General features: G+C 51.1%; 5 protein-coding genes across 5 annotated transcripts; 2 read left to right on the top strand and 3 right to left on the bottom strand.

The window, feature by feature from the left end:
- Window positions 1-1,638: 1,638 nt before the first annotated feature.
- Window positions 1,639-4,647, bottom strand: PODANS_1_7150 (uncharacterized protein; the record flags this gene model as incomplete). Its single annotated transcript, XM_001912900.1, has 3 exons — window positions 1,639-4,086; window positions 4,155-4,199; window positions 4,264-4,647. The coding sequence occupies 3 exons, from the start codon at window positions 4,645-4,647 to the stop codon at window positions 1,639-1,641; spliced, it is 2,877 nt and encodes a 958-aa protein (XP_001912935.1).
- A 2,184-nt stretch (window positions 4,648-6,831) lies between these two features.
- PODANS_1_7140 (uncharacterized protein) lies at window positions 6,832-8,723 on the top strand (the record flags this gene model as incomplete). The annotated part of the gene is made up of 5 exons (XM_001912899.1): window positions 6,832-6,998; window positions 7,046-7,334; window positions 7,388-7,593; window positions 7,648-8,345; window positions 8,404-8,723. The coding sequence occupies 5 exons, from the start codon at window positions 6,832-6,834 to the stop codon at window positions 8,721-8,723; spliced, it is 1,680 nt and encodes a 559-aa protein (XP_001912934.1).
- Window positions 8,724-9,101: 378 nt separating this feature from the next.
- Window positions 9,102-12,862, bottom strand: PODANS_1_7130 (uncharacterized protein; the record flags this gene model as incomplete). Its single annotated transcript, XM_001912898.1, has 2 exons — window positions 9,102-12,458; window positions 12,512-12,862. The coding sequence occupies 2 exons, from the start codon at window positions 12,860-12,862 to the stop codon at window positions 9,102-9,104; spliced, it is 3,708 nt and encodes a 1,235-aa protein (XP_001912933.1).
- A 484-nt stretch (window positions 12,863-13,346) lies between these two features.
- PODANS_1_7120 (uncharacterized protein) lies at window positions 13,347-13,940 on the bottom strand (the record flags this gene model as incomplete). Its single annotated transcript, XM_001912897.1, has 2 exons — window positions 13,347-13,703; window positions 13,761-13,940. 2 exons carry the CDS (start codon window positions 13,938-13,940, stop codon window positions 13,347-13,349), a joined length of 537 nt encoding a protein of 178 aa, XP_001912932.1.
- Window positions 13,941-15,225: 1,285 nt separating this feature from the next.
- Window positions 15,226-15,777, top strand: PODANS_1_7110 (uncharacterized protein; the record flags this gene model as incomplete). The annotated part of the gene is made up of 1 exon (XM_001912896.1): window positions 15,226-15,777. A coding segment is annotated over one exon (552 nt), but the record flags the coding sequence as incomplete, so codon positions are not given.
- Between the last annotated feature and the right edge of the window lies 1 nt (window position 15,778).

The raw sequence follows: 15,778 nt of genomic DNA, 5'->3' as shown, positions 1-15,778 counted from the left end.
CACCACCACCGCCGCCGCCGCCACCGCCAACAATCCTCCCCAGACCAAAATCCAAACCCCAACTTCACACCCACCTCCACCACCAAACTTACAACTCCCTCCTCTCACTCCCGCTGGCTTTCTCCCTCTCCCTACCCTCAACTCTCCTCAGCCCCTCCAACCTGAGGACCGCAGCCCTCGAACTCAACCTCTACTTCCCCCACAACAGATCCTGCACCCTCCTCCGAGATCTAGACGACTTCTTCACCCTCAAGAATGGCTGTGGCTGGGTACCGCCAGATGAGGGGCAATCTGCCGCAGAACAGGTAGCGGAGAGAATTGACAGGCTGAAGGAGTTGCTGTTTCAATGGGAGAGGATCATCCCGCTACACGGCCCCCAAGATCAAGCGGGCATTGATGAAGAAGGATGGAAGGAGTGGTGGGAGGAGCGGGTGCACCTGTCACAAAGAAAAGTGGACGAAGAGGACGAGACGGATGAGGAGGATGTGCCGTTTGTTCCTGACTGTCGGATGGATGAGGAGGATGTGCCCGAGCATGGAAAGGATGCCGTGGACGACGACACAGATGACGAGGACACACCCTTTGTGCCCGATCACCGAAGGACAATAGCAATCGACGGGAAGCAGACTGTGATCATCGGGATAGACCCATCTGATAGACCTGCCGGAGTACCCCCTCCATCCGAACAAGAACGGCGAAAGCAGATCGACGCCATCAATAAAGCCAGACTGCGCACCATACGCGGTAGGAATCACCACCATCGATTCAAAACTTCCGAGCTGGAGTCACTTCTCCAGCAGTTTCTAGGCCAAGTGTTACAGAAGGAGATGGGGGCGAGGTTAGCAGGGGCGAGGAGTGATAACGCCTCTTTGGAGCATTTTCTGAGAAGGAGGGAAGGAGACTGTGGTGGGCGTTAACCAAGATGGAATGTTACAGTGATGATACATGATTTTGCACTTGTATGTACCTATGCCTTAATAAATAATTGTTTCTATTATACCTTTCAGCGTCCTTTCAAGGAAGCTATTAACATGAAATGCTCCTTCCTACCTATGCAAAATTGTGGTATCAAACTGTCTATATCACCTTGCGCCTTCCTGTCTTGAGATCCGAAAAGATCAACAAAGAAGGCACGACACAACTGCACCTGCCGTCTGCCGTTCCTTCCTTCCACTTAGGTACCCTCCCCGCTAAACAATTGGCATATAAAGGTAGGTTTAACCCGTCTCCTATTGTGAATCATACCTCGAAGGTTATTCATTAGGCCTTCAAAGATAGCTAATCTGCCTACTAATTTACTATTGAGGCATAATTCATGATATAATATAGGTCAACCTACTTTTCCTGTACTCATTATCTATAGAGAGGGTGCCCCCTCAACCGCATCCACCCTCCCTCCCCCCCTTCCAACTACCCAAACCCCACCGCCCAAGCCGCATTCCCCAACTGCCTCAAAACAACAACAATATTCTCACTAACCGGCGGCAACCCCCCCTCCTTAACCTCCCCCGTCCCCCCCTCCACAAAATTCGCCTCCAAAACCCCCCTCGCAACCTCCATCACCCCCCTCGGATCCTCCACCGATATAACCCCCGTGTTCGCTATCCCCTGTACAACCACGTGCCTGGCGGGGCGCGTTTAAACCAACCACTCCTCCAACCCCGCCCCTTCCACCCCCTCCCCATCAATCACCAACGGTGCCCCCATCCCCCCACCTTTCCTCCTCCCTGACGCCCTGATAATGATCCCATAAGTCCACAAACAAAGCGCAGCATGGTGCACCGCAATCGCCCAAAAGTCCTTTAGATGTCCCTTGGGGAAATTCCTCCCCCATCGGAAGATCTGGCCGGCATGGTACAACGCCTGGCGGCTGTCGCTCGATTCGAGACACCATTTCTGCAAAAGGGGGTAGACCCTTCTTGCTTGGTCTTCCCCTTCTTTGCCGGTCAACAGTTGGAGGTCGATTAGTGAAACGTGGAGGTTCATTTGGAGGAGGTGGAGAATCATGGATTCTTGGGCAGACAACATCTCGTGCCAGCCGCGGGTGACGGATTGGAAGAGGGAGAGTTGACGGCGGAGTTCGCCGTGGCGTTGGGTGAGGAGCATGTCGGGGGAGAGCGAGGGGTCAGTAGTGGGTAAAGGGGAGGAGGAAAGGATGGATTTGAGCTGGCGGTACTCCCATATTAGGGACCAGAATCCGTGGAGGTAGATACTTATGGCGTATTGCACGTCGAGGAGGTGGTGGTTCGTGGCGAGGAGGTTGATGTCCTTGAATAAATCGCCTAGCGATGGAGGGCGTTTGTTGCCCTCACTGTTGGTCCGAGATTCGAGACACCGGATTTTGAACTCCTCTGCTGTGCGTGCAAACCAGAGATCTTTCGAGCAGGGTAAAGGGAGGGTGAGCTCGGCGTAGGACATGGAGGGGTTGTTGAATTGTGTCATGGACACCTGGGCATCTCGGAGGTAAGCGTGGAAGACGAGACGTTTCCATGATTCGAGTTGGTACCATTTTTTCCATTTTTCTTCGACGACTTTGCCCTCGTCGGAGGGGTGGATGATGACGTCTGGGTAGGCGGTTTTGGTGAATTTTCCTCTGTAGCGCATCATGGCCATGGGAACCGAGAGATGACATTCTGCGATTTCCATTTTCCGACGGTTGCCGCTCCAGAGGCCGACGTCTTGCACTAGCATCAGAGCTTGGACTGGGCCGAGGAGGCCGATGTTGGTGTTGTTTTCTTCAAATCTGCCTGGAATGGAGATACGAACGGCTTCTTGTAGCGCGAAACCGAATCTTCTTAGGGTAGTGACCGGGGCAAGAACGGCACCAGCAGCGGTGGCTATGGCGAGCCACTCTGGAGATTGGTGGTTCATGGAAAACGAGCCATAGTGAATCCATGATGAGACTTGGCACATGTGTGCAGCCAAAAAGACATGAATCCAGGTATCCATCATCTCGGCCGAGGGAAACGATGAAGCCACGCGATTTATCATGCTATTTTCCCTGCATGTGCTCAGAACGATGGCCAAGATCTTGTCCCGGTTGGAGCTATGCAGAGTGTCCTTTACCACTCGATCAGGCTTGAGGGCTTTAGATCCATGTACATCCCGGGAGAGCAGTGGAAGGTTAGACTGCTCGTTGTAGCCCGTATCGGTCCTTTTCGGAACCCAACGCCAGGGTGATTCGGTCCAGATCTTGACGAGTGTCGATCGCATGGCCGCAACCTCTGCCGAATTGTCCACTTGAGTAGTCGAGTCAGGTACGTGCTGGGTGGCATCAGGGTTCCAATTCTCGAGAAGACCAAAGTCGAATTCTCGAAAGTTCAGGTTGACATCATCGCAAAAGTCCAAAACAGCCAGTCCTTGTGCCTCAGCCATTCTGGCTGAATTTCCAAACGACTGGTCGTACAGAACATCACGTAGAAATTCTGAGAATGGTGCTTTTTCCAAGTCTTGCTCCACCGTAGCCAGGCCCTGGTTCTGATAGGTAGCCTGAGGGCGATTGAGGTTGTCTGGGTTGTTCTGGTCCATTAGTGTTTCAGGCGTTGGCAACTGTGATTCTTCTTTGAACTGCCGATCATCTGGCGTGAGGGAGTTGCTAGCAAGGCTGGGCTGCTGATATCGAGAAGACGACGCAAAGCTTTTCAGTGCTGGGTTGAAAGTTGGCTGTTGGAATTCAGGCTCAACGGCACTTATTGGTTGAGGGTATTGCGATGAAGCGCTCGGAGACGTGTCCGGTGGTGGATGGGACTCAAAACCATGGGCGTTTGCGGAGAGATGTAGCAGGTGCATCGCGGCATCCTCTGAGGATGCTACCTCACACGTTATGCCACGGTTCTTACATCTTGTGCATCTGATAAGAGTTAGTGTGAGCTCAGGAGTGAAGACGTGATGCATCATCAGGGGCACTTGCGGTTTCATCTCTTCACACTTGACTCTAGCCTTGGCACATGCCTGACAAGCATGTGCAACGCGGCCGGCACCAGGAGCCGCGGAGCTGAGGCGTTTACGTTTGTTGCTGTTGTCATCTTGATGGTTGGTGCGATGACGTTTGAGGAGGTCTGCCCGGGTGAAGGCTTTGGAGCAAATCTTTCACCATATTAGTCAGGTTTCTGGTGAGCTATGATGAGTTTTGCTCAGCATGTTTGAAGACGCACATCGCAGACGAAGCGCTTCCCGAGAGTATGGGTTGCTATATGTCTCTAACGCATCATCTTCATCAGTAATGTGAAGACAGCATACGGCCTGGAGACGGTGAGTGTTCACCTGGAGATGCTCGGGCCGAGAATACCGACGCAAGCAATGAGCGCACTGGTAAAGCGATGTCGGGAGCTGTGGCTGTGGCGGTTGTTGTTGTTGTTGTTGTTGTAGTTGTTGTTGTAGTTGTTGTTGTTGTTGTGGCGGCTGGGAGGTGGTGTTGGCATTGATCGAGCTGGACGGATGTGAAAATGAGGCCGGAGAGGGTGATGCAGCCGGAGCCGAGGCCGGGGCCGTGCCGGTGAGAGGACCGGCGGCTGATGTCGAGTGTGGGAGGACGGGTGGAGTAAATAAAGAGGCGTTGGGGTCAATTCCAACTACCGGTGGTTGGGGCTGGCCACGAGGAGGAGGATTACTGGTGGGCGGGTCAATGAGATGGCGGATTGGATACATGGTGAATTGGTGAGAAGTCCATCAATTGGGTGTAACACTGGGTCATGGTAGCGCGAGCATCATTGAGGCGCACCAGTTGGCGATTTCAGAGCCAAGTGCCCAGACTACTGATTTGGCGTTGGTGCGGACGGAACTGTGGTGGAACAAGCCGGCTGCCAGTCAGTCATTCACGTCCGTGAGTTGAGATGCAGATATCGCCAACACAATCGTGACTTGACAAACACTTGACTCGGGACTTTGATGTTCAACTTGGCTACGATTGTCTCTTGTCCAAAGCAGTTAGACCCAGCAGCACCCTAGCCAGGCCACGCGTTCCCCTGCTAAGCGGCCCCATACTCCGCGTGCCAAGACAGTTCGTCAGCGGGGAGATCAACCAGTTTCCACTGTTTCGCAGCAAACGGCCAGCATGGAATCCTGGTGCAACTCTCCAGTGCATCTGATCATCTCGAATGAAGATCTGGCAACGCAGCCATAGCTGACCACCGAGCCACCTCTCCCGAAGGCCTCTCTTTATGAAAACCATGTTGGGACTCCTCCGCCCGAATAGTACCCGCTCCCCGATGTCCTCGGTTCCGAACATCTACAAACACCCAAGCGACTAACGGCAAACCTGACACTGGCCTTTTTACCATAAATTGGCCCTGCCATCCCCAAGCAATCAAACCTGCAGTATATATTGCTCTTGCGGTTGGGACACCGGGCGCCGGATTCACACCCAAATGGATTCCTCTGACGATTGGGACGGTTTTGGCATCAAAGCCATACCGCGATTCCACTAGCTCGGGACTCGAATCATTATCTGGAACCGCTATGGGACTTGAAACTGTTTCGTGGGGTTGGCACTCATCAGTGTTCAAAAGACAAGTACCTCGACATGCACCCTAGCTTTACATCACACTCAGGCGGCTCTTTTGAATAGAGTAACATCATGATAAGCTTATGATGCCAATGTTGGGGAACTCCGACAGGCCCACTAGGCAATATATTTCAAAGTCTTGTCCTGACCGTTGCCCAGATCTCAAAAGAAAGAAAACAAGAGTTTCTCAGCAGGTCACAGTGCCGTGGTGAGCCAACCAACACCAACCCTTGTCAATCGCCATTCAACATCCACTCAAGGAGAACACAATGGTGGGTAGGCAATATTCTCGGTCTTGTCTGTCTTAATACCCATCGCTACTCGACCGGGCAAGCCGATCCCAGTCGCCTTGCAGATGGTCGAGCGGCCCGTAAGCTCTATACCATGCCCGGGAGCCGGAACGGAAGCTACAAAAGTACAAGCCATGAATATACACCGCTATACCATCACATCCCTTGACCACGAGTGGCAGAAAGCAGAATCGGACCCGAGTCTGTGCGTACAGATGCCGGATGGTTTCATTCATGCTGACTGTGATTGCAGAAAAGCCATGTCTTCTCCTCAATCCCATATTGTCTTGCTCTCAACCACAATACTCATCGGCCCTTACGGAACTACGGAATGCTTCATAAGAGTCTTTCTCTTCTGGAGATAAGGCTGCCTAGCAAATGCTATTCGGAGCTCCGGGCCTCGGCGGGTGCTGGGTCTGTTGTTCTGGCGGTTGGAATATATAAACACAGACCGGGAGTGTCAGCCAAGGTGTAATGGAGCATGCAGTGCAACCGATGGCACAAGGTACAGTACCATGAACCCCAGCACCGGCAACGGTGTGCTAGGTTGGTAAAGCGCTGCGATAAGTGTCAGTAGACCACCACCCCTGTGCCAAGGAATGAGCCAAGCCATATACAAGATGCAGGGATTGCAACTGTCCTTTTGCATATTACAACACACTCTCATTGTATCGGTCTTGTGTATGTAGCAGTCGCCCAAGAGCCCGCGAGGTAGAGCCGTCTCGGCCTTTTTTTCTGCGCGGATGGCAAAGAGTATATGACATCAAGGACCTCGCAGAACTAGCTGCTCCTGACCGCGTCGACTCTTAGGTTGGTGTGTCAGGCCCTCTCCCTTTCAACACCACTTCGCCGAAGGATCCAGACTAGAGTGAGGCTTGATCCTACTGGGGAACACAAACATACTTGTACAGGACGCCACAACAACCCCTTTTCCAGGCCGGTTACTAGGTCTGACCCTTGGAAACCGTATGTATATCTACACTACCCTTCCCATAACATCATGTCTACACGTTTACTAACATTCATCAAGAAAACATTATGGCTGGAGATCGTATCGCTGCCTCTTTGGCGGCCAACCCCCATAGTGATCGTGGTGACAAGAAGAGAGTTGTCACCCTCGGCAACGTTCGTCTTCGTGATCAGGACACGAACGAGATCATCCTGATCCCGACACCTTCTTCTGACCCCAATGATCCCCTCAACTGGTAAGCCTTTTACATCACCTCGAAGACACCTAGCTAACACTTCTTAGGCCACAATGGTACAAGTACTATATGGCGACCGTCATCTGCCTGGCCATGATGATTTGCAACTTTCTGGCGGCAGGGCCCTCGATTGCCATGGTCAACATCACCATGGAGTTCTTCGTTGGTGCCCATCCAGGAAGAAACCCCAAGCTCTTCCACGAAGCTGTAGCCAAGGTTGCGTACTTTTTCACCACCTGTGCTCTCATGCAGGGTATTGGAAACTTTTTCTGGGTCCCTGTTGCCAACAAATGGGGACGCCGGCCGACTTATGTCTTCAGCTATTTGATCTACTTTGTAAGTCAAGAAAATCATGAACGAACGCTGAACCGAACTAACAAGGACCTCAGGCCTCTGCTGTCTGGCTTTGCTTCGAGCGCTCCTATGGCGGGTTTCTTGCCGGCCGTGTCATCATGGGCTTTGGTGCCGGTGCTGCCGAGACAATCGCCCCCATCACCATCGCCGACATCTTCTTCCTCCACGAGCGAGGTACAGTCATGGCTTTATACAGCTCCTTTCTCGCTGTCGGTGTAGCCATCGGTCTCATCATCTCAGGGTATGCCCTCTATTATCACACCTTCCCATCCCCATTCTAACAAGATATCCCCAGCGTCATCACAATCGACCACCACTGGCGTGTAATCTTCCAAGTTGCTTCCGCCCTCGTCGGCCTCGTCCTCCTCATCGCATTCTTCGCCTTTCCCGAAACAGCCTACATCCGTGAGACCCCTTCCAACAGCGACGACTCCTCCTCCACCGGCACCCCCAACCAACGCTCCTCCACAGAAAAGAACCCAACTGCCACCATCTCCGACCCTGAGTCCCGCCGTGTTGGCAGTTCCCCCCTCCCAAAGAAAGCCTCCTACCTCTCCACTCTCAAAATCTTCCACGGGACTATCACCCACGAGTCATTCTTCAAACTGACCGTTCGTCCCCTCGGTCTGATTTGCCTCCCCCCTGTCCTCTGGGCTGCCCTTGTTGAAGCCGCCACCATTGGGTTTCTGGTTGCTATGACATCCAATGTTGAGATCGCCTACGAAGCAACCTACAGATTCAAGTCATGGCAGGTAGGCGTCTGCTTTGTCTCTGCTTTGGTCGGTTCGCTGGCAGGTATACCGCTTGGTGGATGGTGGGGAGACAAAGTAGCGGATTACTTCACCAAGAGAAACAACGGGATTAGAGATCCGGAAATGAGACTGCCGGCGATGATACCTGCCATGATCACCGCGCCGTTGGGGCTGGTGATTTTTGGGGTGGGGATTGAGAAGAGCTTGCATTGGATGGTGCCGAATTTGGGGATTGCGTTGTGTAAGTTTTTCTGCCGAGATACCCAAGAAGAAGAAGTGCTGACATGGAAGGGAAACAGTGAATTTTGCTATTGTTCAGGGAACGAATGTGGCGCTGGTGTATGTCATTGATGCTTACCGGCCTGTGGCAGGGGAGATCACACTTGCGGTCATGGGATTCAAGAGTTTGTTTGGGTTTTTGCTGTCGTTTTATACGAATACTTGGGTGCAGCAGGCGGGCTATCTGAATGCGTATGGGACGATGGCGGCGATCTCGGCGGCGGTGTTGGTTTGCTGGGTGCCGTTGTATTTCTGGGGGAAGACGATTAGGCATGTTACTTGGGGTTGGCCGGTGATTGGGTATATTCATTGGAGTGAGGATCGGGAGGTTGGTGAGTGAGTGCTTTCAAGACAGCAGATCAGGTACCTGCGTACAAAGGGGCCAGGAGCAATGTCGTTTCTAAAATGTGTGGTTTGGATTCAGTAGCTTCGAGCTTAAGTAGGTAAACAGGTTGACTGAGTATGGCCGATGAAGTTATTCTCTCATTCAACTCCACAAGTTGGTGGTGAAGTTGAAGCTTGCTTAAGGTAGTGAACTCATGCCTTTCCGTTCTTTTGCTCATTTTTCCATCCCGAAACCTTTGTTCAGAAAAGAATATTCCAGAGAACAATCCTTAATGGCGGAAAGTCATCAATTCTTAGAAACTACCTTACCCACACACCTACAGGTAGCCTTCATATGGTTCGTCTTCGAGGATCAAGCACCTAATCTCATAGATTAGGTTTTGTGAGGGGAAACAACCTCAACAATTTCATCATCCTGATTGTACACAAGAATATAAGATGGAAACCGAGTAGCATGCTTGTCGGTTGCATCAGACGCCTTGAAAAACAAAGGCTTGACCATCGCGCCTCGCTCGATCGGGTGAGCCATCTCAGGGAGAGGGGACTGTGCAACTTCCAATGACAGCTGTGACTGGAACTCGAATGCGGAATTGGTTGGGCTGCCTTCCTTAGTGACAAGACGTTTGCAAACACTTGCATTGCCAGCTCGAGCAGCGATCATCAAGGCCGTCTCGCCACAGTTTTTAGGTATACTTGGATCGGCCCCATGAGCGAGAAGGACGTCGATAACGCTTTCGTTGTCAGCTTCAACGGCATAAATCAAGGCCGTTTTGCCGGATTTTGCGCGTATATTTGGGTCAGCCCCTGTGACGAGAATATGTTCAACAGTCTTCGCATGACCGCCTTTAGCAGCATAATGTAGAGGCACGTATCCCTTGATCTGTAGTGTACGTTCCGCTTCCAGCAAAACTTCAACGGTCTTCTCATACCCCAGTTTACGGGCGAATGCCAAGCATGTAATCCCATCTACCAAATCGTGATGTATATCAGCCCCCCAAGTAATTAGGGCATCCACACATGCGGCCAGTTTCGAATCTTCTTCGGATCGGACTTTAGATAGTGCACGATTTAACGCTGTCATGCCCCAGGGGTGTTTGACGTTCGGATCTGCCCCCTGCCTCAAAAGGACTTCGACGATATCACTGTCCCATAGTGCGGCCGCTTTCGTCAGAGCCGTATCTCCGTGTCTATCCCTTGCATCTAACTCGGCTCCGTGAGTAGCAAGAAGTTCGACAGTTGACAATCTCTGGTGCCTCGTGGCTCCGATCAGCGGCGTCTCTCCGTGTATGGTCTCGACCGAGTTGACATTTGCGCCAGCCTGCAAAAGCATCTGAACAATCCCATGGCTAAGACCGCATGAGGCCCAATAGAGAAGCGTCTGGCCCCCCTCGACGCTGCGGCATTCAACATCTATGTTCTCTTTAAGAATGAGACTGAGAAGGTCATATTTGTGTTCTTCAAGCAAGCGTAGAAGGGCAATGTTGTCCAGCCGTATACCAGTCTTGAGCAGTCGACCAAGAACTTCGGGACCCTTGAACTTTTCCAAAATAACTGCTTGACGGAGCATGTTATTCAAGAGTTGCCCGCTGCAAAAAAAAGGTCGTTTTGCAGCAATCGCCCAGAGTTGATAGTTGAATTCTTCATAACGCCATGGAATCTCGCCAACAAGTTTCATCGCAGAATCGCTGTCTCCGTGGACAATAGATTGCATGAGGGACTCGGTGAATTTCCTTTCATCGGTGGCGGCCTGGGCGACGGGATTGTGCTTGTGTCTTATGGCCCATCGTACCAACGTGTCGTTCTCCTCGAGGATTACTTGCTTATGCGCAACCGAGATCAAGAGTCGCATCATTTCCAAGTTGTTTGTTTCAATGTATCTTGAGTGGCGTTCCCAGTGTTCTTTCGCATAGCCGTAGAATGGCCATTTTTCTACATATGTTGATGACTGTTGACTAGTGGCGAAAAGGACTTGGCCCATATCAAATCCAGGCTGTTTTCGTAGCTGCAGCAATTTTACTGCAGTATCACGGACGCTGAGTGGAATGTCCATTGTCCGGATGATATTTGCTGGTGCGGCTGGTATCTCGGGTGCAACCCTGACCGAGATAGAACTATCGAACACATCATAAGAAAGATATGTTATAACAATCTCGCCCACTGCTTTTTCCGCCCCTTCTCGTGTAATGATTGGTCGTGCTGCACCTTTATATTCGCCAAACAAAAACTGAACGACGCTTTGGTGGACAATACGTATCGTTAGCGATTCTTCATCGACCATAACGAGACTCCCACAACTTGCTAGTACGGCATAGATATCGCTGATGAGCTCTTCCGAATTCCAAACGCGGTTTCCAGGTACAATACTTAGAGCCTCTCGAAGCTCCTCTGCCGTCAAAGGTCGGTATACCGTTGTTAAAACTTTGAGCACCTGGTTTTGATAACCCTTGCTGTTTTCCGTTGCGTTTCTAAGGATTCGCGAGAATGTCTCGTTGAGGTCCTTGGGTAGATTTTTCAAGGCGCGACGGATGTCGGCATCTGTCTGATTCTCTTGTTGGCATAAATCTGAGATCTGGAGTGCCACCCAAAGAAACATCCCCTGTGCGCCTTCCAAGAGAGCATCGGCAATCTCTAGTACTAGGGTGGGATCTGTTAACCTCAGCCTGTTCGACTTGATGAGCCTTTCCAACTCGTCATCTATGAAGTTGGCGATATCAGCAGCATTGTTGCGAACGGAGAGTCGGTGCAGATTCAAAAGCTGGGCTGCGCGTGCTGGAAAGAAAGTGTCCAGCTCCAGCCTATCTGAAAGGCATATACGCAAAGTAAATCTCTTCTGAAGTGTCTGTAGTTGGTCGTAGACAGTGGCCTTCTCTTTCTCGGTGCATTCGTCCAAACCGTCGAGGATTATAAAGGCTTCCAAGCCTGCCGGGAAACAGTCCTGAAGCATTCGATATCCCTCGTCAACGGCTAAACTCGATCTTGGCGAGTAATCTTCAACTATCTGGCGCTCAATCTCGGTAAAGTCGGCGACACGGGTCAGAAGCTGTCGAACGATCGATCCGATAATCGTTTGAGCTTTCAAGCTTTCGTCTATATTGTGTCGACAGAAGAAATAGACGATAGAACACTTCGCACTGCCAACGTGTAGGCCTAGATCTGCAACCATATTGGCCAGCAGAACTGACTTTCCAGATCCTAGTTTTCCCTGGCATATGAGAGTTGCAGACTGTCGTGCGGTTTTCCAGCTGTGATACTCCGCGCTGCCCTGAAGAAGACTTGTGTTGCCCGCTTTTCGTAGCTCTTTCCAAGTGGACTGATAATCGTAAGTCGAACAATAGTTGAGGACTTTGAACTTTGCTTTCTCTGCTCGACGAGTCTTTCCTGACCTCATGATGGCCTTCAAACTCATTCCTTGCTCTTCGATGCTTTTATTCGTGAGGAGCCAGACTTCCGCTTTAATTGAGACAGCCCAGTGGTCAAGCTGGTCTCGAAACGAAGTCATCTCTTGGTCACTCAAGAAGGCTTTCAACTGTTGAAAGATAGATTGTTTCGTGAACATCACGAGTTGGTGACACAGACGGACGACAACGGTAAAGTATTCGCACATGTTTGACCGGAGCGACCGGGATTGCGGGTAGAGCAAAGCCATCTCTTGATAACGTGGCGCAGCACGGCCAGCATCCATCAATAACTTGGAGAGCCTCTCGACACACGCAGAGAAATTCGCCGTCAGCTGAGGTAGTAGTCAGTCATCATTCTGAAAAGAACACCATACAAAGTTCCTACAAGCAAGCTGAATCGTACCAGTGACCATACTCCACAAGCAATAAGATTCTGAGAGCCTCCAACAATAACATCTCCGAGTGCTGCAAATTGTTGAACGGCTTGTAAAATGTTGGTGAACCGGGGGCCGAAACAACGGCCACGAAACACTTTGGTTTTGGACACCTCGCGGTCAATCTCCGCCGTAATTCGCATGACGTCGCTAACATCTGGGGGGGAATTGTGTGCTTGAAGCCTGTAGGCAAGCAAGGTCTTCTGCTGGTCGAGGTTGAGGTCTTTCTCATATTGCGCGACAGCATCTCTCAATCTCTCTTCCGCCTTCGATAATGCAATCCCCGCTCGCACGAGAGACATAATAGTCTTATTGTTGAAGGAAGGTATTTTGGAAGCGCCCAGGATAACACGATGATTTCGCAGATGCTAGCGGTCTGGAATCGACAATAGAATTCCTTACCTTGCTCACCAATCAGCTGCTGCCAGTGAGAGCCTTGTGGTGTTTCTCGGCGGCTAATGCAGCCAACAGCATGGACAGAGGTTTGGGGGATTTCGCATGCCTCGCAAAAGGTATGTGGCTTGACCTTACCCGTTTAGTAACGTGCGCTCGCGAACATAACACTGGCAAAAGAAGAGGATGATGTAACATGGATGTATGGCCTTCTATCACTGCATCATTTAATTCATGGGTTGCGCACCTCAGCACGTACCTACCTATCTTGGTTGACCTATAAATTTCAACAATAGAAGCAAGAAGGTGCAGCTGTCTGTGCCCAGATTTGACAGGGAGATGGAAAGAATATGTGCATCATTTCAAATTATATACAACCACTGGAACAACCCCTTAAGGCTGGCTAGTACCCTGAAAGTTAACAGTAGTGCTCAGCTGGCCAGCGTTCTTCTGATCAGTCTCAACATTCTTGTTCAACTTCTTGGTGACATCAGCAAGCTTCGCAGCAGTGTCCTTGCCCTGAGCAGCCTCAATCTGAGCAATCATAACCTGGAGCTGCAGCTTCAGAACCTTGTTCTTGATCTTGCCGTTCTGGAGAGCCCTGCCGGTAGTGGTCTTCTCACCGCCCGCCGCTTCGATGGCCTCGTTGAAGCCACCGGCCTTGGTCTCGGCGTTTTCGGCCGTCTTGCGAGCAGCCTTGAGGATGGCGAGATCCTCGGCGTCGACGGAGCCAGGATTATTCAGATTGATCTAATCAATAGTTAGTACATGACGAGGAAGTTGAGCACTAAGCATAGGTAAACTTACGGGAAACTTGGCATTGACCTCGGTGAGGGCATTGCCAGCGACACCGCCGGAGACTTGGAACTGAGAGTAGTTCTGGACCTGAAGAATACCTCTCTTCTCGACGTTGCGGCTAGCGGTACCAGTGGGGAGAGCCAAAGAGGTGGCGAGGAGGGAGAAAAGGAAGGTGGCCTTGAAGAACATGTTGACGAATTTGGTAATTTTGAAGAGGGAGTGTTGGGAGAGTAGCTGGCTGTAAATAAAATGGAATGAATGCGTAAAGTTGATGTTAAGACAGCACAGCTGTGTAAGAAGTGAAAAAAGTGATGAACAGAGACGAGAAGAAAGTTGTTGTCGCTGCTGAAGAGAGAAAAAGAATATTGATCTTTGCTGGCTGACCACTTGGTCTTATATAGCGAACTACTTGAAGACTAAAAACCCCTTTCCAAGCCAGTGTGTCATTGAAAGTGGTGTAGAGTACCATACCTCATCATCCCAGTAACGAACGATTCCACTCAAATGGAAAACAGCCTCGTATCATCAAGGCAGGGGTCGAAGTTGGCGCCAGCTCAAAACATGGGGTTATTCCCATGTTAACGTGATCGGGTTTTCGGAGTCTACGAGAATCCCACAACGAACCACCAGAAGATCTCCATTGCCCAGTCGGGAAGTCATAGCCAAGCGTTGTTTTGAACAGTGTCGCATCTGATCTGCCTCAGCCCCTACCCCTTTCCCCAACGCCATCCCATGTGTCGGGACGACGCTAAGCTTAGTTGAAGGCATCACTGGATGGTGGTGATTGCACTGAGTCCAAGCCCAGTTTGTTCAATGTTGAACCTGTCACCAGTTGTAAAGATCTCCATGCTCGCCATGGTGAAGCATGTGAGGTTCTTCAGCATGAACCAACTTCGCCTGTTGCCAAACCTCTAACTGCAAGCCAAAATATCAACGGGAGAGACAGCGATCTGTTGCTCAACCGAGCGATCATCTCGCAAGAGAGTACCATTACCGTTGAAATCTCCGGCTATTGTTCCCATCCCGGCGGTGCTCGAAACATTAGACGGAGGTTGACACGAAGCTTGGGACAGGCGCTCGGTTGGGGATGCCTGTCGACTGCGACCTGGTGAAACCTGGTGTCGAAAGTCAAGATCCACCAGCCCTGTGTTTCAGAGCCTCTGACATTCGGCCTTGGTATTATGTAAACAATTCCACGTCTGAGTTCACAATGTTGACAGACATGACGCCGTGAATCTACAACAAAGTAGGATTCATGAATCGTGAGAATGGGAGAAGGATGAAAGTGAGTGACGAAAAATAAAGAGTAAGAAAGATGTGATTCTCTTGACATTGAACATCACAACCGTGCCAGAATCAGGGTTAGGGTTATCTACTAATCCCCGCCAAGATAGACCCTGACGTCAATTAAACATTTTTTGAACCTCGCCGTCGTCCCTCACAGTAAACACCACCACCAACCACAACACCCACCATGGCGTCCCTCCGCCCCCCCATGCTCCGTCACCTCCTCTCCAGCGCGGCCCGAACCCTCCGCGCCTCCCACCAACGCCGCTGGGCCCAAGTCCACGACATCCGCCTCCTAGCCACAACCCAACAACCCCTCAACACCCTCGAAAAATACCGCGAAAAGCTCGCTCGCAAGGCCCAAGAAGAAGGCTACGAGACAATCGATTCCCTCAAAGCCGCCTACGCCGAGAAGATCCAAAAACTCCGCAAAGAAGCCGACGTTGTCGTACCCCCAACGCCCCCACCATCACCACAATCCCCATTATCACAACCAAACTCACCTGCACAATCACCACCACCCCCACCACCGCGAACCCCCTCTAAAAAAATCGACTCCTCCGGCATAAAACCCCTCTCCTCCGTCCTCGACCTCCCCAAAGTCTCCTCCCTCCCAGAAAAAGAACTCACCGCCATCTGGCGCTTTCACCACGCCTCCAAACCAAACTCCCTCTGCGCCGGTGATCCCTTCAGGGAACTACTCCCAGCTCGAAGCCACCGCGCGCAAAAACCCTCACTTT

The sequence above is a fragment of the Podospora anserina genome, chromosome 1 (genome assembly GCF_000226545.1).
Source record: "Podospora anserina S mat+ genomic DNA chromosome 1, supercontig 1".
In the NCBI taxonomy this organism is placed as follows: Eukaryota; Fungi; Ascomycota; class Sordariomycetes; order Sordariales; family Podosporaceae; genus Podospora; species Podospora anserina.
Note: the sequence above shows the minus strand (reverse complement) of the source record. Positions and strands in the feature narration are given on the sequence as shown.